The sequence below is a fragment of the Camelus ferus genome, chromosome 27, assembly GCF_009834535.1.
Source record: "Camelus ferus isolate YT-003-E chromosome 27, BCGSAC_Cfer_1.0, whole genome shotgun sequence".
In the NCBI taxonomy this organism is placed as follows: Eukaryota; Metazoa; Chordata; class Mammalia; order Artiodactyla; family Camelidae; genus Camelus; species Camelus ferus.
Genome location: NC_045722.1, coordinates 9862880 through 9884961, shown reverse-complemented (window position 1 = coordinate 9884961; position 22082 = coordinate 9862880). Strand labels below are relative to the sequence as shown.

General features: G+C 36.2%; 1 protein-coding gene and 1 non-coding gene across 2 annotated transcripts in view; one reads left to right on the top strand and one right to left on the bottom strand.

Moving 5' to 3' along the window:
• The window catches only part of HDGFL3 (HDGF like 3), a 59695-nt gene that overhangs the window by 10255 nt on the left and 27358 nt on the right, over positions 1-22082 (bottom strand). Inside the window, exons 2-5 of the mRNA XM_032469182.1 lie at positions 13975-14051; positions 9212-9350; positions 7833-7991; positions 3362-3508 (exon numbers count right to left, since the gene is read on the bottom strand). Of these exons, the coding sequence (XP_032325073.1) occupies positions 3362-3508; positions 7833-7991; positions 9212-9350; positions 13975-14051 (522 nt within the window). The remainder of the gene's footprint in view (positions 1-3361; positions 3509-7832; positions 7992-9211; positions 9351-13974; positions 14052-22082) is intronic.
• TRNAG-ACC lies at positions 5237-5308 on the top strand. The gene has a single exon. It is a non-coding gene; the product is annotated as a tRNA-Gly (tRNA).

Genomic DNA, 22082 nt, shown 5'->3' with positions numbered 1-22082 from the left:
AGGAGAGATTATTTAATAAATGGTGCTGGTTAAATAGCTATGGTATGGGAAAAAATGCAGTGAGATCCTACCTCATACCATACATAAAATTCCAAATGGGCTAAACATTAAAATGTTAAGAACAAAACTCTACAATCTTAAAAGGAAATACAGGAGACATTATCTTTCTGACATTAAAAAGTTTGACTATAATAAAATTAAGAAAGCCTGTTCACTAGTAGGTATCATAAAGAAACTGAACAGATAAGCCACAAATTTGGAGAATATATCTGTAATGCATATGGCCACCCATGTTAGCTAGAATCCAGAACAGATAAAGGAGTTCTACAACTCAATAAGAAAAAAAAATCCAGTTGGAAATGGGCAACAAACCAAAAGCAAGCACTGCACAGAAGAGGGAACATGGATGGTCAATAAACATAAGAAAAGAAGCTCAGCCTCATTATTGATCAAAGAATCACAAATTAAGACTATAATTTACACCCACTATATTGACAAAAATTGTGAAGTCTGATAATGCCAAGTTAGTTACAGGGAACTCATACACTGATGGTGGGAGTATAAATTGGTCCAACTACAAGAAAAATAATTTGGCATTATCTTGTAAAGTTAAAAACCATAAATTCATGACTCAGCACGTCCGGTTCTACTTTACAGACCCTAAAGAAACCTGTGCAAACATGCACTAGGAGACGAATATGACAATGCTCACAGCAACACAGTTATAAATGCAAAAAGCTTGGAACAACCAAAATGCCCATGAATAGGAGACTGGATAAAGAAAGTGCGGTATACTCGTAAAATTGAGTATTATACAGCAATGAAAAATGAGCAAACCACTCTACACATAAGGAATCTTGGAAGCATAGTAGTGAGTAAATGTCATAATTTAAAAAAAAAGCTTTTTCAAAAATAAGCAAAATTCAATTATTATTTAAATATATACCTATACGTTAGGTAGGGGTTAAAATTCTGACAATGAAAGAAAATAATGAATAAAACACTAGTGGTCATCTCTGGGTAGGAAGAAGATGGGGCCAGGGAAGAACATGTGAACAGATACAAGTTACCGTTATGTTCTAGTTTTTGGGTTAAGCAGTAGGTATTCATTAGAATACTATGCTTATTACTTTATACTTCTTTTGTGTATAAAAATATATTAAAAACAGGCTAAAAATAAAAAAAGCTCAGGCTCTTGCTTCAAATTACAGCTCCTACGAGCTGTGTGACCCTGGGCCAATCCTTTCAGCCTCAGTTTCCCAGCTACCTCCTGGGACTCATGTGAGGATTAAATGCATGCACAATATTTAGCACAGGGTGTGTGGCACACGGTAAAAATGTGAGCCACTGCTACTCTGCCTCTCTTGCTGTTTCTCACTTAGTAGCAACTATTCTCGAGGTGCTTCAAGATATTAAAGTAGAAATTGTTTCACTAACAGAAAAATGAATCTACAATGAAAGAGACACAGAGTGGGAAGCCATCAGTAATATGTAACAGTTGAAACTGTGAGTGCATAAGATGGACACAGAGGGAGGTTTCAGAGTAGAAGTGTGCCACGACAGACAGACAAAAGTGCTCTAGAAAGAGACTGAGAAGGAGCTGGGAGAAGAAGAGACTGGTGATCTGGAGGCAATGTCAGGAGAAAGTGGCTAATGGTATTAAATGTTGCAGAGTGAAATAAAGACTAGAGGAGACACTGGATTTGGCAAGAGGATCACTAGGGACCTTTATAAGAGCAGTTTCAATGAAATGGTCAAAGAAGAAACAAGAGTGCCATGGGTTAAAGCATGAGTAGGAGGTGAGAAAATGGACACTGGGAGAAAAGAAAACTGTTTTAAGAAGTCAGAGATGAAGAGAAAGGTGAAAAGAGTAGGCTATATGGTGGAAGGGAGGTATCTTTAAGGTTAAGGGACATCTGATACCGTTTACAGGCAGAGAGCAAGAAGCCAGGAGAAAAGCAAACAAAGGTCTAGGAGAGAAAGGGGACAACTGACTGTGTGGCCTTGGAGAAAGGAGGAGGGGATGATATTCTGGACTCTGGTAAAAGAAAGGTGCAGATCAGTGCTTCTCAAACTTTAATGTGCATATGAATGGCTTGGGGGTTTAGTTAAAATACAGATTCTCATTTGGCAGGTGTAGGGTTGGGCCTGAGATTATGCATTTCTAAGAAGCCCCCAGGGGGTGCTGATGCTACCTGTCTGCAGACCACACTCTGAGTAGTAAGAGTGTAGACTGCCTCTTCCTCTGTCACAGAAAAAGCAGCTAGAAATAAGATTGGTACTAAAGGGGAGACAAGTTGTGGATTGCTGTGTGCATATGGAAGCTACCTAGGATGAAGGTACAGGTAAGATAAAAAGAAAATCAAATCCAAGTCAGGTACTCAAACCTTCAGTGACTGTTAGCAGGCTTTTGTCTCTGGGAGAGCTGCAGGCAAAGGTAGTGACAGAGGACTAGTTACTGAAGTGAGGTCAAGAGAAGGAAGATAGGCAGAGGACAAAGCAAAGCTGAGCTGGGTGAGAGGAGTAAGGGAACAGTCAGAAGCAAAATTAACTTGAGAATAATTATTGGTACTGGATGCAGGAGGAGACAGTTGAGAGGTAAACAGTACTGACAAGGGTGGGCAAGAACTCAACTGAAACCAGAATTTAAAGAGTAATAACAGTATATTTTATGGGCATTGTTTTAAAATGACTTGCCACTGTCCAATTAGTCTTCATATGAGTCTCTATGGAGACTCATGGAAAATGACCAGGGGCAAAATTTGCCTTTACTAAAACTTTTACAAAGACGGACTTGCCTGTGACTGTGAAGTTAACAGAGGTTAATTAACAAAAGTTAACAAGATTCAAAGTGAGCAAGTTTTCCCTTTGGATACTTTAAATATGAATATTCACATATAGTTTGAATATTTAAATATTTAAAATCTCCATGGGTATATTAAACGAATCACTGCCTCTAGGGAAGAAGGACAGTATAAAATACCCTATTTTGAACATGCTATTCATTTTATAATAAAATAAATGCAACTGTCAAATCTTGAGGTGGCATTTCATAATTTTAATGCTTCACACCTTACTTTAAAAAACTCTCAAGTTGTTGAAGTTGGTTTAAAAAAGGAATAAACCTGTTCATAGATTTCCAAACTGATAGGCAGGTGTAATTCCCACCTGGCTCTCTTTTGTCCTCAGACTCTAAGCATCTAATCACTTATTCAGGAGCTGTGAATGAATGTACATGTCAAGCTGAGAATGTTTATTCATTTACTAAGGCAACGTTCACTAATGCTGAGATATGAATCCTGTTCTAAGGCAAAATGTCTTCTAGGTTAATAGATTAGAGAAATTACAGGTATATACTTACCCCTTCACTGGTTTTTTGCAAGTCTGAAGTTGTGTTTCTTGTGTCATTGCCGGCATCTCCACCCTCAGAACTGCTTTTATTTTCTTCTTCTTTGCAGTCCTTGTCATCTTCATCTCCTGGAGATTTCCGGGACTGTTTAGAGGATTTCTAAATGTTTAGACAAGTTAAAAATTACAGTCAAAAGCAGAAATCCAAATGGACAAGTGTAAGTAAGAAATGCAGAAGTAGCTGACCTACACCCCGTCTTTGTGGCTTGATACAGGATATACCAATACAACATGCAGTGTGCGAAGACCGTGGTAGGTGACCTCGGACAAGTCATTTCACCTCCCTAGGCCTCATTTTAACCAGCTAGACAGGAAGTAGAGGTGGACTAGATGACCGTTTAGCTCTTTCTAGCCGTGTGACATTATAAGTAGAAAATAAAGATTCACAACCCTAGAACACTGTCAATGAATAAATATAGCTGGATGGACAACACTCTGGGAAGGCTACAGAGCTAGAAGGCACTCTGAAGGTCACCTTGTCATTCCCCATCATTTCATAGCAGAAGCGAGGTCCTTCTAAAGAAACAAGGTAAACTATCCAAGATACTACATGGAGATTCATTTTGCCTATACTTGTCAAAGCTGTTTGGTTAATGGTATACATGGAATGATCTTAACAAAACTTTTGTAACACCATGTAATATAAATTAACTTTAATGTTTTAAATTATGGAGAGTTATTTAAGAACTCCAGGCCATACTGGTGAACTAGCCCCCTTTTTCTTATCATCTTGCATTTGAAATCAAGACGAACTCCAGAAGATGAAAATACAATTATAGTTCACAGCCAGAGATGCTTTGCAGAACAGCATTAAAATGATCAAAAGCTGGCCCCACTGTGCACCTATAAGAAAGTAAAATGTAGCATTTCACTAATATTTCCTCTTTGAGAAATTTCAAGAGTCTTTAAGCATATCGCAAATAACAGCTAAGGCAAAACTGATTAAGCCAAGTCACTTTTGGTCTTACAGAAATGAACTAGCAAATCAGAGCTCCCTCAGACAATACTTTAAAATGCAACTTCCAAAGAGAAAATATCTTCTAGCTATGTGATACAATATATAATTACATTGCTTCTTTTTTACTTAACTGAAACTACCAACCAAGCCCAAAATGTCAGTTTAAAATGAGGTCATCTTTATTTTTTACATGGAGGGAAAGCAGGAATTTAATATTAATAGTCCAAATGTGGAGTGCTTAAAGTTAAAGTTAAGATCAAGTATGCCAATATAAAAAGTGAAATATGGGGGGAAGGGTATAGCTCAGTGGTAGAGTGCATGCTTAGCATGCATGAGGTCCTGGGTTCAAACCGCCAGTACCTCCATTAAGAAATAAAATGAAATAAAATTAAAAAAGTGAAATACTTCTGTTCTCCTCTCCTAGTAAATACAGTATAATTACTGAAATGTAGTAACTGCTTTATACAGTAACTCTCAAATAATAATAGTCTTTGATTTGTAGTTCCTACAGATACTAATACACAACTCCCTAAAATTTACAGTGCTTACAAAGGATACTTATGAGTAGCCCTACAAATGAGTTTGTTATAAGTATTATAATTTGGTATACATGAACTTGAATTAGGCATTACTATAGTTTTGCTAATGAGTCACATTCAGAATTCTATTAAGAAATCTGGCTGCCAAGCTGTATTTGGTAAACTTGCAAAGCTCTTACTGTGCATATTCAGGTCATCGCAATTCCTGTAACTTGGGGGAAGGACCCTTCATTGGCTTCATCTGTGCGGTCTTGAATTGGTTGTGTGCCCAACTGTTGCCATCTCTGTTTTTTAACTAAGATTACTAGTGGCTTACTATCATCATCTGGGTGAGGGTATAGCTCAGTGGTAGAGTGTGTACCTACCATGCACGAGGTCCTGGGTTCAATGCCCAGTACCTTCATTAAATAAATGAACAAACCCAATTACCTTTCCTCCCCCAAAAAAGAATGACTACTATCATCAGTTTAGTTTGTTGTGAAGCTCTGTGATTAGCCCTACTTTATACAGTAAATAACCTGCATGCAAAGTATTTTTTTGCTTATAATTTTCTAGTATCTGTTATGGTTCAAATATGTGTCATACATACACTTACTGCTAAAGTGATAGCATCACCTACCTCAAATGTGTTTGTACTATGGTTTTCATTATGATTACTGAATTTTTTTTCACAGAAAAAGAGAATTAGCTGAGGTAGAGGGGATGTGGGACCTTTCTGAGATGCAGTCAAAAGTTTGTGAACCATTGGTCTTCAGTGGCAAAGGAAGATTATTCAACTTTAAGAAACAAATGTGAAAAAGAACACCATAGTCAACAAAAGGCAACATTTGGGAAGCCAAGGAGAGCAGTGAGATTATACCAGGTAAGTGGTTCTTTAAATGTCATTCCCAGATTGGGGACATCAGCCTCACCTGGATATTTAATTCTCGGACTCTACCCTAGATCTACTGAATAGAATTTTGAGTTGGGGGAGGTGACGCTCAGCAATTTGTGTTTTAACAAGCCCTCCGGGTCATTCTGATGCATGTGAAAGTTTGAGAACTGTTGTGCTAGGTTACTCAGTTGATATGAAAAATATATTATGGTTCTCAAGTGATCATGAAAGTTGTGATCTTGAACGAAAGCAAAGGAAATGATTCTTTAATTTAAAATAGGTAAGCCTCAGTAAGTAAGTAAAGTATGTCTTTACCTCTTCACTGCTTTATTTATTTTTAGCATTTGTTTCTTTTTTTATTTTATTTTGTTGTATTTTTTAGTTTTTGGGTTTTTTTTTTTCTTTTTGGTGGGGGAGGTAATTAGGTTTACCTACTTATTATTTTTAGAAGAAGTACTGGAGATTGAACCTGGGACCTCGTGCATGCTAAGCATGTGCTTTTCCACTTGAGCTATACTTCCCCCTGTCTTCACTGCTTTAAATTATAAATCTACCCCAGGTATGAGCCCCATTACTTCTGGTTTTCACAACAAGTAATGAAATGATGACATTTAAGAGCCACATATCCATATTATTAAATATCTTGGCTACTTAGATAGCTTAAATAATTTAGGGTGCTACAACACATTACATAGAAGCTCAGCTTTATTACCATTTAAGGCAAATGACATGTTTTTGGTTAGGTGTACAGGAAGTAATATGCATTCCTACAATTTTACCTGTATGCCAGCTGGGTAGATTGTATAGACTGTAAAATAAAGTGTTGCTAGTCTAATAAACTCTTGGTTCTTATTTTTAAGGAGTTTCTTGAGTATATCCAGCCACTAAATACCAGAATCTAAATGCAAGTAATTTGTCCATGTATTCATAACTGTGTGACAGACCAATTATAGTAAAACTTCTACCAATCTTTGATCTTTAAAGATCCATTTATCTCATTTTTGGTTTCTAAAAAGTTAACAACTTCCACAAGCCTCATAGTTTTTCAACTGTTATTTCTGAATTACCATATGAAAAACTTAAATTTTCAATTTGTAAATCGAGGATCATGTCATGCTTCCGTTTAAAACCTCCAATAAGTTACTGATACATTTGGGATCAAATCCAAAGCCCTAAACATGGCACACCAGGCTCTGTTATTTAGCCTCTGCCTGCCTCGCCCTCCTGATCATGATTCTCCAGTCACGCCAGCCTCCTTCCAGCTCAGGACGTGTCTGACTCTTCCCTGCCTTGGAGCTTTGCTGCTCGGCCACTCATGGCTCCTCCTCCCATACTCTTCTTTTAGGTGTCAGCATAAGCTTTATCTTTTCAGGAAGGCCTGGCCACTCTACCTTAACAGGTACACCTACCCTGTCATTCTCTGTCCCATTCGTTTCCTTCATGGACATTTCAGAGTTTATATTTATTTACTGTTTGTTTACTCTGTTTCCACCCCCATCCCCAACCCACTGTACTGTAAGTTACATGAGGGTAGGGATGGAACTGGATTTGCTCATCACTGTATACCTAGTACAAGTGTCTGACATAGAATAGGTGACCAGGAAATATGAGAACTGAACAAATAAAGAGCCAAAGCACATTCTTTTAAGCAGAAAAGGCAAGAAAAAGTATATCTTTATATTTATATCTATAGTATTAGACATAGCCTGAAACTGTACTGAGTCTCCTATATTCCTAAACTCTTCAGAGCTCATCTGGGAGTTATTATAGGAGGAATACCTACTCTTACGTACTTGATTAAAGAATAATTCTCCCCTAAACTGAGAAGGTGGTATTTTCAGGGCCAAATAGCCCTGATGAGTCACTAGCAATTACCATCACATCTAAGATTACCTGTCTAATTCCCCTCAGATTTATGACTGTCTCTAAAGGCAGAGGCTCCACAGAGCTAATATATTTCTACATGCCCAATGAATGAATTAAAAATAATCTAAAAACTTTTTAACGACTATGCATATAACATTTAATACAATGGGAAAAGTTTCTCAGTAACCTTTGAAGTATATGACTTTTTCCGTTTTGAGCCTGCTTTTTCATTCTTTCTTTTGCCTTTTCCATCTTCTTCTACTCTATCACCTTCTTCCTCACTGCTTGCATCTGCAGTATTCCCGCCTTCTCCCTCAGTTTCTGAAGAGCTCTGTTGCTGAATTGCCTAAGAAATAATAAAATATTAGCTAATTACATTTTTGAAAAACAGCAAAGAACACAGACTGTGAAAATAACCATTCTATTTTAATTTTAAAAAAGTTCAGCTTACTCAAGATTTTCAAAATAAAGGGCTGTCAACCTCAATTTTCCAGTGATCACGTGACTTGAACCCTCTTGGGTAAAGAATTACAGGCATACCTCGGTGCGAGTTCGGTTCTAGATCACCACAATGAAGAGAATTTTGCAATAAAGCAAGTCACAGAATTTTTTTGGCTTTCCAATGCATATAAAAGTTACATTTATACTCTACCGTAGTCTATTAAGTGTGCAACAGCATGATGTCAGAAAAAAACCAGCAACGTACAAACCGTAATGTATCTGACCTTCTATTTAGACCACTCAAATTTTCTCTGTATCAGTGATAAGCCTGTTTCGCTTTCTTAGTATTCACATGTGTTCACCAAAGTAGCACTTTTAATTTCCTTTAGGAATTTTTCCTTTGCATTCACAACTTGCATAACTGTTTGGCACCAAGAGGCCTATAGCTTTTGGCCTATCCCAGTTTTTGACATGCCTTCCTTACTAAGGTTAGTCATTTCTAGCTTTTGATTTGAAGTGAGAGATGTGAGATTCTTCTTTTTACTTTAACACTTGGATGCCACTGTAGGGTTATTAACTGGCCTGACTTCAATATTGTTGTGTCTCAGGGAAAAGGGAGGCCCAAGGAGAGGAAGATAGGAAAGTGGCTGATCAGTGGAGCAGTTAGAACACACACATTTATCAATTAAGTTCACTGTCTTATGTGGGTCTGGTTTGTGGTGCCACAGAACAATTACAGTAGTAACATCAAAGATCACTGATCACAGGTCACTATAACAAATACAAGAATAATGAAAAAGTTTGAAATATTGTGAGAATTACTAAAATGTGACACTAAGACATGAGGTGAGTAAATGCTGCTAAAAAAGGGTGGGGGGCTGACATACTTGTTCAATGTAGCATTGTCACAAACCTTTAATTTGTAAAAAATGCAGTATCTGTGAAGTGCAATAAAGCAAGGTATGCCTGTACATTTAATCCAAAATGCTACTGGAACCAGAAAGAATTCTGACTTCAAATGGATGGTGGGTAATTATTAGTACAAAGTATGTATAAGAAAGATTCAAAAAGGAGTTAAAACCAAAAAAATGAGATACAGCAAGTGACAATGAAGTAAAACACTACCTGGTATCCAGTAAACTTTACTCCTGGGTTATTTTCTATTTCCCATAATCCTTCATTAAATCCTTTCCGTTTGTTTGACTTTCCAAACTTGTCTTTGTATTCCTTATAAGGGAAAAGGTCTTTGGGACCTAGAAATGCACTGCAGAGATACATTAGAAAGAGAATTGACACTTTGACCTTCAGATGTAAGATATATTTAGTATCAATATCAACTCAGGTGTCAGAGAATATTTTAGTAAATCAATTAAAAGTATATATAAACTCTCCGAATTAGGCACATATCACAAGATGTTTTACACATATACTTCAAGGTATAAAAAAACGGATAGTTGGTTACCCAAGCCAGCAACCCTGAATTGTGTTACTTTGACTTTACCTTTAAATTACTAATTACTTTTTTGTTTTGAAATTTATTTTTAGTTACGTAAGTAGTTTTAAAGATATCTACCCTGACCACTTAAATCATCACCTTATATAAGACTTAACCTATGCTAATCTTGCACAGGTAAGGGTTTTGTGAGACTTATAGTAAAAACATAAACACTGTATTAAAAAATTGCTGTAACTCTATATGCCATATTAGTATATTTATTCACTATTTTTATAAATTAAGAAATTATATTAATGTTTAATGAGGCACTACACACAAAAAATTAGAAATGGCAAAGTAGATAGAATCTTATACAATTTAAACCGTGTTCTAAATTAATCATAATTGCAAAAGAAAATGAGTTAGAATATATCCTGTTGCTGGCTAATAGATCCAAGAATTCAAAACAGGATCTCAGCATTATTATCTATGATATTAACCTGGTGAATGAGATGGTGGAGGCCCACATTCTGGCTGAGACCCATTTCAAACAGAGATTCATTTAATCATTTACACAATTTTTATTGAACATCTCTAATGTGTCAGGCATTATTTCAGAGGTGCTGGGGATTCCCCAGGGAACAAAGAGATAACATCTCTGCCCTCATGGAGCATGCATTCTAGTAGCAGGGGTAGGGGTTTAGACAATTGAAAAGATAAATAAATAAATAAATAAAATACACAGTACTGTGTACTGAAAATAAATATATAAATAAAGCAGAGAAAGGGGAGAGTAAGGACTCGGGGTAGATTTTACAGTTTTAGATATACAGATCAAGAAGGAAGACTTGAAAGATGGTGAAAGAAAGAACCCATGCAGTTATCTGGGGGAGAGCAGGGCAGACTGAAGGGAGAGCACGTACAGAAGACCGAGGTGTGAGAATGCCTCGTGTGTCTGAGACTAAGGGGCCAGTGCGGCTAGAGTGAGATGAGTGAAGAAAGAGCTGTGTGAGGTGAGGTCAGAGAGGTAACGATTGGGAGCACAGGTTATGCTGGGCCTTGGAGGCCACTATAAAGGCTTTGAGTCAGATGGGAAGCCATTAAATGGTCTGAGAAGAAAAGTGACAATTTCTGTTTTATCAGGATCACTTTGGCGCTGTGCTGAGGCATTGGATACTAGGGTAGAAGTAGGGATGGTGACTTGGACAGGGTGTAAGCAGTGCAGTTGGTGAGAGGTGCCTGGATTCTGAATTCACTCTCAGTAAAGAGATGAGGTGATTTGTTGATGGGCTGGATATGGCTTGTGACAGAGAGGGTAGAGTTGAGGTTATCTCCAAAGTTTTAGACTGAAGACTTAGAAGGGAGTTGATATTTACTGAAATGGAAAAATTTTTGAGAGAACAAAATTTGAAGGTGGAAAGCTCAATTTTGGATGTTAAATTTGAAAACTTGGTTAGACATCCAAGTGAAGATGTCAAGTAGGCAACTGGGGAGGTGATTCTGGAATTCAGGGGAAAGATCTGAGCTGGAAATATGTATCTGGAAATTATCAGCAGAGATTATCACTTAAAGCGTTGAGATGACAGGTTAACAATTTACTGTTGATTTCTGTAAATTCCATTTTCTGACGGATCTTAGTATTGATCCCTTACATTGCCCAGCTGATCAAAAACTCAAGTTGATAAAATCACCTGAGGAAGCTTTCTGACTCCAATCACCAAACCGTCCTTGATTGTTCACCTTTAACTGTTCAGCATGATTGCATTTCATTGAATCCAGAAATAGTTTACTAGGTTACTGGACATTTTAATCAAATGCCTGACAAACTGAGCATGAGAAGGAAATGTGACTCGAGTATGGTAATTTCACTTTTAGAGAAATTTGAGATGAGTAATTAGACTGTGGCTTTTGACCCTTCTCTAGCCCTTGATTCTGTATAGGAATTAATTGCGGGCTAAGCTGTCTGAGGTTCACATCAGCTACTGATGCTAACCAGAGCTTGTCTATAAGGATACTTAAGCATTAATAAGGTTAGTGATTAAACTGGCCATGTTAGCTGTTGCCAGAAAGAGGGACACTGAATGAACTATTCTAAAACAAGTTCCTTCTTTTGATAGACAATCTTGGTTTTTCTTGCATTATACATTAATTCCACAAATCAAATTCCCTCTCAATTGGCTAATTTTGCTGCACGTTTTAAACAATTTTAAAGGGCAGAAACTACTGGGGTTAAGTTATATGGAGCAAAAGAACTTGGGGCTCCAATAACCTATCTGTCTGAGCATTAGAACTGACTGAAAGACATGTTCTGAGGAAAATTCTGGTCCTGCCTAGGGGTGCTCCTTTGGCCGACACAGCTTTATTGTTAAGTGCCTCACCTTTCACATACCTTCCCCTCTTTCATTTATTTCATTGAATTAATTTTAATTCATTCAACAGCTATTTTTTTAAAACACCTACCATGGGCCAGGCACTGTGTATACAGGGCTTAGCAACATCCACACGGTCTCTGCCTTCACAGAGAGGTTGAATATAAGGTACCTGGCAGGGCATAACCTCATGTTCAGGGACACCCAATATCTAGTAAACGATCGGCTGAAACAATGTTATGACAGGTTTTCTGAAGTTCATTCTCTTCTAGATGTTTTAAAATCTACCTATGGATGATGAAACCAGCAAAAACCTCACACACGGACTGTATCCCACTGCTCCTTGGCAGAATTACTTTTACTGAATTGAGCCCTGGAATGATGCCATTGACTTCTATTAAGGATGTTATAAGAAACAGCTCTATAAAATCCTTCATACTATTCACTGGAATGATTCTGTTACATTTACTAGCAATATACCAGGTGGCGAGCTCTTTAAGGTACCTTTTTATTTTCAGTGCCTTAATGAATACCTAGAAAATGTTTACTAAGTGAATGAAAGTTACTACATAATATAAGTAAATGGTTGATTTTGGTGTACATAGTGGAAATGTGATAATCTTGTTTATTAAATCCTGCCTTGTTCCAGATATACAATCAGATATTAGAATTAGGTCCTAAAGAAAAAGTAAAATAATGGTATATACAAAAAATGGAGGTGGCAATGAGGCAAATGCAAAAATATGTATCACAGAGCCCTATGTACTTATTACTCTAGGTAAAATATTTCTAAACTTCTAGCAACTTCTTAAAGGAGAAAAACATGTTAAGTTGCATAGTCCACAAATGTCTATTAAATAAAAACAAAACAAGAAAACAAAACTAACTTCTTAAAAGAAACAGCTATTTCTCACATGAAGACAAGAAAGAAATATGTCTTAAGGACCCTCTCCTGGCTAGCTCCCTTTCAAGACCAGAATGAGGAAGATATCAGAGTGGTAGAGACAGAAAGCTAAGAAAAAGTTCATGCTTGACTCTGCTAATATTCAAATGAACAGGGATGACTCTGAATTTGAAGACTTAGAAGATTTCATCACAGTTTTCAGCTTCCCCCCGCCATTTGCAATTCCTATTCCATTTGTGTCTTTATTGTAAATAACCATATACGTTCTTAGCAGGTCAAACTGCCTACTGTTCCCTAGTATCCATTAGCTTCTTCTTTCTTTTAATGGATTACTCCTCCCATTTTCCCCCCTCAAAAGAGCTGCCTACCTAGAGACTATTTCCCAGCTTCCCCTACAGCTAGATGTTGCCATATGACCAAGTTGTTGCTACTGGAATAAATGTAAGTGACACATTCAACTTCTATGTCATTTTCTTACCTCTTCTCTTTTTCCCTCCCCTCTACCTGGAAGATGCACAGGTGCTACTGAGCTAGTTTCTGCTTTTTTGTTTTTTCAAATAAGCAGACAAGGGCAATCCCCCAGGGACAACATAATGGAAGGATCCTGGGTCCTTAGAGCAGAGCAGACTACCCACCTTGATCTAGCTGCCTATTTCTGGATTGTTTTTCAAAAAGAAGTAAATTCCTATATTATTTGAGACATTCTATTTTCAGGTTTTTTTATTCAACAGTTTTACCTGTACTCTGACCAATTCAATTACAAAACCTTAAAAAGGTGTTATGTTTGCTTCAGAGTCCAACAAATTCAAAGAGCCTGAGAGAACATAACTTTATTCTGTGAAATATGCATGGATGAAATTTCTCTAGAAGGGAAATATACAAGAGCTATAAAAGAAATTACTGGAAATGGTATGGAGACTACCCTAGGACTTAAAAGTGTCCTAAAAGAAACTTCTGGGTGATATCCCAATATTTAAGTAGAAACAGAAATGATACTCAAAAGCAAAATAAAGGAAAAGTGTTTACAGTCAGAAACATACATTATTATCTTGTTAATTTTATATAATTGATTACAATGATTTTAACAACATATAAAATGTTGTAGATCATTTATAAATAATGTAGTCTAGCAGAATCAAATTAGAACTGTTGAAACTTTTAAGCTGTTTTGTTGACTTACGTTTCATGGGTGCCAAAAAAGAAGATAGGATACTTATTTGCTGGAGGCTTCACAGCTCCCTCTGGGAGTTCATCAATCTATTAAAGATAAAATCATGGAAAACAGCATAAACATGATATAGACATTATTCTGATAATTTATTGCCAACTTCAAAATAAAATTACTCTAATAAAAATCTCAATAGTTTTCCTTTCTTGACCCTTAAAAATTGATTCTAAAGGTCATATTTGGCACACCATATGGAGAGTAACACTGTAAACTGATTATAATGATTATGGTAATACATAATCAGGAGCCCAAACTACTCATTTCCTTAGACTCAATAGAATTATTCTTGGGAATCTGTCCTAGTGAAATAATTCAAAAGAATAACAACAACAACAAAAAGAAACAGAAAGATGCACTGAGGGGATAACAGCAAATTTTTACACACACACAAAACCAAATACACACCCTCCTCCCGAAACATAAGCATTACCAGATAGGAGAATTATGGACAAGTAACTCAAAATATTATATAGTCATTAAAAAATATCTCTTGCCTAGACTACTGTTAAGTCTCCCTACCCACTGATGCTGTAATTACCTTTTAAAATGCATATTTGATCGTGTCAAATCCTTCAATAGTTTCTCATTGCTTATAGCATTCCTAGCTGTGCATCTGAAACCTCTAGGCCTTTTAAAAAATAAAGATCTTCAGTCCTTCCCCAGACCTACTAATTCTTATGTACAGCTGAGATTGAGAACTTCTAATAGGATAAAGTTCAAATTCCTTAGCATGTATCAAGAAATGGCCCTAGACTCTCAAATCTTCAACCTTTCCTTTGAACCCCAGGCATGAAATTACAAATGCCTATAAACCATTTCCATTTACAAGTCCTACAAGCAGCTTGAGCTAAAGAAAAGGCTACACATAGAAGAGGCACATACGTAGTTTAGAGGGGAAGGAAAAGGTTCTGGTATCAGCGTCTTGAAGAAATCTGCAGGTCTTCTTAACTAACATATGGTAGTAGCCTGAGGATTACTACACCATCACAAGTTCATCTCTGAACTGAATGAACCATGTGTCACACAGCAGATGCTCTGGCGTACTGAGAAAGATGGACTTTGACTCTAGAAATCTGTAGTTAAGTCCTACTTCTGAGTTAAATTGTGATATCAAAGGTATCACTTAATGACTCACTTCTGTAAAGTGAGATAGCTGCACTAAGTAATCTTTAGGTTTCCTTCAAGTCCCGAAATTCCATGCCTTGTCTAAAACTGAATTTTCTCTGAATCTGCTTCTGTTTCCTAGCTTAAGTACTGGGATACTCTGTTACCAAGAAAGAAACCTTAATCTTTTATTATTTCTTCAAGCTCCATATTCTGTTTTTCACTGAATTCTGCCAATTTGGCTCCTGAAATGTCTCCAAATTAATCACCATTCCCATTAGTAAATTTAGTTCCCTAAAATAAGTTCTTGTGATCTTTTGAGAAGGCCATCATAGCAGCCTTTCAAAATATCTCGTCTCTAGGCTTTCCCCTGCTACCTACTATACAATTTCTGTGTGAACCTTGAATGTGTTATATTTAATACACTACCCTACAAAGACAATGTTAAACAATAATTTCATTTTGAATAAAATTCAATTTATATTCAATTACATATGTACACACACACACATATATTACTGTGGTAAAAAATACATTAACATAAAAATTTCCATCTTAACCATTTTAAAATTTATAGTTCAGTAGTGTTAAGAATATTCAGTTATGAAACAGATCTCCAGAAAATGAATAACTATATTGTAAATGGACAAATAGAACTTAAAATGGAAATGCATGTCTATGTATGTGAGACACTGAATTGCTAGCTGACAAAACACTATCGCACCATTTTTTTTTCACTTTTGTGGGAAAACTGAAAGTGAATGGTTTTTTTTTTTTTTAAAAAAACTTCTAAAACTTTTCTTAAAAAAAAAAACACAACTTTTGGTTAAATTCTTCCTTGCTATGTTATGTAACTAACATCTACTGTAGAAGTTGCAAACTGATGGTCCTTGTGCCATTTCTGGCCTGAAGATATGTTTTGTTTGGCTCACACAGTGTTTTTTAAAAACTGAATTAGTTATCAACACTTTAAAACTGGAAGATTCAAATTAAAATCCAGATTAATAGTTTCTGTGAAAAAAAATACTGAAGACAGAGCTAGGCAACACTCAGCCTGCATTCCCAGAAGGCAACAATTAGCTGAAGATGATCAACAGCTGCCACCTTTAGATAAGGTATGTTCTCTCAAGTTGGTTACAGTCCCCACCATTCTCTAGGTAATGATGTAAACGCCTGCTTCCCTTACTTACACTGCTTGCCTGGCCCCTCTAAATATTTGAGTTCATTCCCCCTGTGATAAATATTGTCAAAAATAGTGACCTTACCATCATGCTGGTTCCCTCATAAAGGTGTTAAATAAATGTTGACATGCACTGACTATATTTTATTAAGAGTCTTGTTTTTGACTGTTCTGAAAATTCTACTTTGACAATTTTGGAATTATACCAATTGTTCAAGTGGATACAACTTCTTGAACCAATTAAAGAGTGCACCTCCCAGGCACTGTTTCTTTTGGCATCTAGAGTGAATACCAAGCAGCAACAGAACTTGATCTTCGGAGTTTCTGTTTTTCTACTGTGTCTGTTTCCCTGACTTTTATTTTCACTTTTATTTCTGGTTCTTGGCTATGTTTGGTTCTGATTCTGGTTTGCACACAGTCAATGTGTTATTTCCCACAATAGGAGGATAGAGACCTATTCTTTTTCGGATATGACAGGGCAAAGGATCAGGCACATTAGTTTTTTGGCTTGTAGAAAAATAAGTCTTGCTTCTACTGGAGAGAAGAAAAGCCCTTTAAGATCTAGATCAGTGAGCATATTTTGTGTTTCCTTTAACTTGTAGCTGAAGTTGTAGACCTGAAGCCGTAAGCTCTCAGTGTGTATATATTTGTATATATTCCTTGTGTGAGCTTGAAACATTTTCCAACTTCTGAGAAGGGTATTAACAAATTAGATATAAATTTCTTAAAATGAAAGAGCTCTTTTTAAAATTAATTTGTAGATACTAATAGACTTACAGAAATCTAATATAAAGGGATGGACGTAAGAATCCCCAGGAAGTTTAAAGTGAATGTAGAGTACTTCAAATATGGTGGCCTTTTTGTTATTGATCTTTGTTTGTCTGCTTTGCTCACTGCAGAGACACTTAAGACATGTCAGTTAGAAACTGAGGTTCTATCTCTTGGAGTCTACAACTCTACAGCCCCGTGGACTTGGGGCCTGGAGGGAGGTAGCCTAGAAAACTTGTTCTCAGAGTGTTATTCCTGGACCTTCACCATCACTGTCATGTGGGGACTCACTAGAAATGCTAGTTCTCAGTCCAGAACCCAGATAAACAGATTCAGACACTTTGGGGGTTAGGCCCTAGAATCAGTGTTTTAAACATCCAGCTGTTTTCAATACACGTTATGACATTCCATCTTCCAGCTGTGGTTCCTGTGGTTGAGTTGTCTTTGTTTCTTGTGATTAATGAAAGTCTGCTTAAATCTGCAGGATTTTTGCACTGCAATTGCAAAATTGCATCAGTGCATGTTTATTTTTCTAATACTTTCAAAAATGTATAAAATGTCCAATTTTCTTTTTATCAAAGGAGTACTACACTATATTAAATGGGGTGGCCTTTTAAGGAAAAAACTCTTCTCACAGAAACTGTTAGCTCAGAAGCATTTTCATTTAAGAATCCAAATTTAAGTAATCAAAGTGAATTCTTGAAGAAATCACACTGGTTGATAATTTTGGTTTAAAAACAACTATATGTCTTTTAACCATTATACAGTGTAATACAAGCAAATTTAAAAAATAAAATTTGAGTTTCTCATGAAGATACTAGTTTACATCTGAACTTCTGAAATCTCCTGATAAGCTAATATTATTTCTGTATAATGTTTAAGATTTAGGAAAATGTAAACTTAAATTATAATTTTGACAAACTTCTCTAAGTCAACAGTAATTATGTTCTGTGGTGTGTTATAATTTCCAAAAGTTAACTTTAAGGCCTTGGACTAATATTAAATTGAGATAAAGGATAATCTTTGCAAACTTGAATAACTTCTGAGTAAGACAGAATACTTGGTCACCAAATACAGTTCTAACATATATATGATTTAATTTTATATGTCATGTAATAGAAAGGATATGTGTATTATGTGTATCCATGAGCTTTGCTGGTTTGCTAAAATACTTCTTTCTATATGACAGAAATTTCTCAATGTCTCTGTGAAACATAAGTTAGTTACTTGGGTTAAGTAATAATTAATATGGAGACTGAGACTATACTAAGAAAAACAGTGACCCAGACGTACAACCATGTATGCAAGGTAATGAATGGCATGTGTTCTTGTTTATTAATGGGAAAAGATTAATTTTGTACTTGAAGTAAAGTATCTAGGTTGTTCCAAAATGTGAAAGAGGATAATGAAGGGCAAATCTGGATGAATATTGAAAGCCTTAGAAGGTATGTGGAAAGGGAAATTAATTTGCCTTGGATTATAACTACAAATAATAGCCTAAAATATGCAGTGAAAAATTAAAAGTTTGCCAAAGCTGGCTCAGTTTTGATGGATTTATTCATAAGATTAAAAAAGGAAAGCTTATAAATCCATTAATGTCAAATATTTATTAATACAAAACCAGAATTTGGTTTTCTGTTAAAATAACAAACTGGTCTTGGAGTATTGTCTGTTCTTAACAAGATATGGTAAAAAGGTTATTCTTCACTCTCTGAATAATCTGCACAGATATCAGATGTCATACCTCACTAGAATCTTGGACTTTGTTCTGACTCTGTCATATCCTTTAATTTTTTTGGGGGGGAGGTAATCAGGTTTATTAATTAATTAATTAATTATTTGTTTTTAATGGTGGTACTGGGGAATGCACCCAGCACCTCGTACATGCTAGGCATGTACTCTACCACTGAGCAGTAACCCCCCAACCCTTAAATTTGTTTTTAAACAAACAACAAAAATGCCTTTAAAAAGTTACAGTTCTTTAAAAAAACTGAGTTACCACCGTCTATATTAATTTAAAACATTATATTGTTACTTTAACTAAGTTGTTATTCATTATTCTCAGATACCTAAGTTCGTATCTTAATCAAGAATGAAGTCTCTGATAACTCTTGTGATGCTGGTAAGTTCAGAGTACTCATTATGAAACAGATGATTTGGTTCAGACTGTGGTATAAGACCAAAAACTCAATATTATGTGCAGCCTTAACATTTGGTAAAATTGGGATGGTCCTGAATGGCCCACCTGCAAGTTCTCTTCCCCACTTTGCTCCTGTGGATAAAGTCCCCTAGTCAAAAAATCCTCCTCATCAAAGGGACTAAGTACAGTTTCTCCTTATTCCTGAGTAGCAGGTTTTCGTTCCCTGACAGCCTTGGAATTATTCAAACAAGAAAATCACATGTTCCTGTGGGAACTCCACTCTATGATACTACAAAGTCTGCCTCCCACTGCCCCGGTTGTTCACACTGTTTCTGAGTGCAACCTCCAGGTTGCCCTGTATGGCATTCAGTGTCCTCTTCCTCTGAGGAATCCTCTGTCTCACCAACAGGATGAATAGAAAGTGATTAAAATACAGATGCTAGAGGCAAGAAGTTCCACACAGTGGCTCAAGTGATTTGTGTGGTAGGTTAGCGGTTTCGTGCATTGTAGGAGTCCAGGTGGTAGTTGAGGGTGGGGTTGGGTGGAGGATGACATGTCCTAAGAGCCAGAGGGCTAGGCAAAGATAACAAGGTCTCTCCCTTGGCAATATCTCTTCTCTCAAAAATGCTTATGGTCCATTCACTCCCTTACTTTGTTCAAATTTCTGCTCAAAAAGCACATCAGAGGGCTTCCCCTTACAATCCAACTTAAAACAGCACCTCTTACCCTGTCTTTCTCTATTCTTTTATTCTGCTTTATTTTTATTCTAAGCATATTCCAGACATTAAGCTTTATTTGTTTCTTAACATTAGAAAACAAGCTTTCTGAGAGGGAAACTTGTTTTGTTCACCACAGTGACTCTAGTGCCTAAAGCAGCCCCCGATACACTGCAGATGCATAATAAATATTCCTCGAGGACCAAGGTTTCCTTACTGACTCAGGGTCTGAAGAAGCCTACATCTGCATATGGAGAGAATCAGTGCCCCTGCCTGTGATGAAGAAGAGAAAGCTACATCAAAGAACACTTTCAATAACAGATAACTATGAAAAAGTGTTCTGAGGTTATAGTGTAAAGGAGTCTCAATGCTTAAGAAAATAAGAAAGATAAGCAAACTCCTCTTTGAATATGCCAATAAGAAGGATGTAGGGGCTAGCTGACTAAGAATGTGGAGGGAAAAGGGCCATTTTACCTATGAAAGCTTATGAGGTGAGGATAAATTACAAAGGGGAAAAAAGCTAGTGATCGTGTTATAAAATTGATTCAGATAAAGAGAAGCCTACAAATGAGTCAACAAATTTACTGTAGAGGATGATCAGGGAAGCACACGATGGAATAAGGAAATAATCACAAGAGAAAAGGGAAAGAAGTTTTAAAATGGGAGTATGTTTGGCTTAATAAACAGGTAATTAATTAATCCACTTAATATTTGAAAATAACACTTTGTTAGGACCCCAAACATGATAATGAAATAACTTCCAAAATAATATGTTCAAAAATATATGCTGAAAACCAGTCCCTCATCATCTTTAAGAATATAAAAACCATCACCTGTTAGTTGTTAGAACAATTTTATATTGAAAGACATTTTGTTTGTCACTCAATGAAACTGAACAAACTCCAATTTTCATCTTTAAAAAAATTGTAATTTTGAGAGGCTACGATGCACTTAGACTGCAGGGCTTTTAACTTACTGTAGGCTCTATGTAGGGGGTAGGTCCCTCATTAGTATGTTACACTGCTGATTCTGGAGGAGGAGCAGATGTGGGGCATTGACTCAACCTCATGTATACCTGAGGAGAGCCGATCTGACAACTGGAAGAACTCAGGCTGAACAGTAAAAAGTGAGAGATTTGGTTTATGATCTTCATATAAGAGCTTCATTTATATCCACAGGTGCCTATTTTTTTTTTTAAATAACAGGAGTCACATTTTAAATTGCAATGTCCTCATCTCCATAATCCCCCAACTTTCCCTCAGTCTTCTAAGCAACTGTCCACACAGGTTTAATTTTGAACAGGTATAAAATACACTTGTCTCTAAGGTTTGTTTTAATTTTTAGTGAGGTCAAATATATAGTGGAAGATACTGATTTAAATGTACATTTAACAAGAATCTGATACATGTATATACCCATACAACCAACACCTAATCAAGTATAGAACATTAAAGTCATCTCAGAACATTTCCTCATACTCCCTACCAGTTACTTCCCATCCACCACAGGCATCCACTTCCCTGATTTCCATCATCACAGGTCAGTTTTGCCTGTTCTTGAACTTAAAATTAAAAAACAAAAATAGTAAGAAGTCTTTGGTCATTGGCTTCTTTTGCTCAATGTGTTTTTGAGATGAATGCATATTAGTAATACAGTTCTAACATTCTTTTATATTGCCAAGTAGTGTTCTACTGCATCCTTTCTCCTCTTGATGCAATAATGGGCATTTATATTATTTCCAGTTTTGGCTATTGTGAATGAAACTGCTATAAACATTCTTGTACCTTTTTTTGAATATATGCTTTCATTTTTCTTGGATAAATACTTAGGAGTAGTATAACTTGGTGATAGTGAAGTTATAGGATTAACTTTGTAAGAAACGTCCACATTGTTTTACAAAGTAGCTATACCATTTTATACTCCCTCGAGCAATATATGACAGTTTCAGTTGCTCTACATTCTAGGCAACATTTGATATGTCCAGTCTTTTTAATTTTAGCCATTCTAATAGGTGTGCAGTAGTATCTACTGTGGATATCTTTTAACATACCAAACTGTCACAATGCTCTACACATTTACCCAAGAGAGATGAACACATATGTCCACACAAAGATTTGTACAAGGATGTATATAGCAGCTTTATTCATAATAG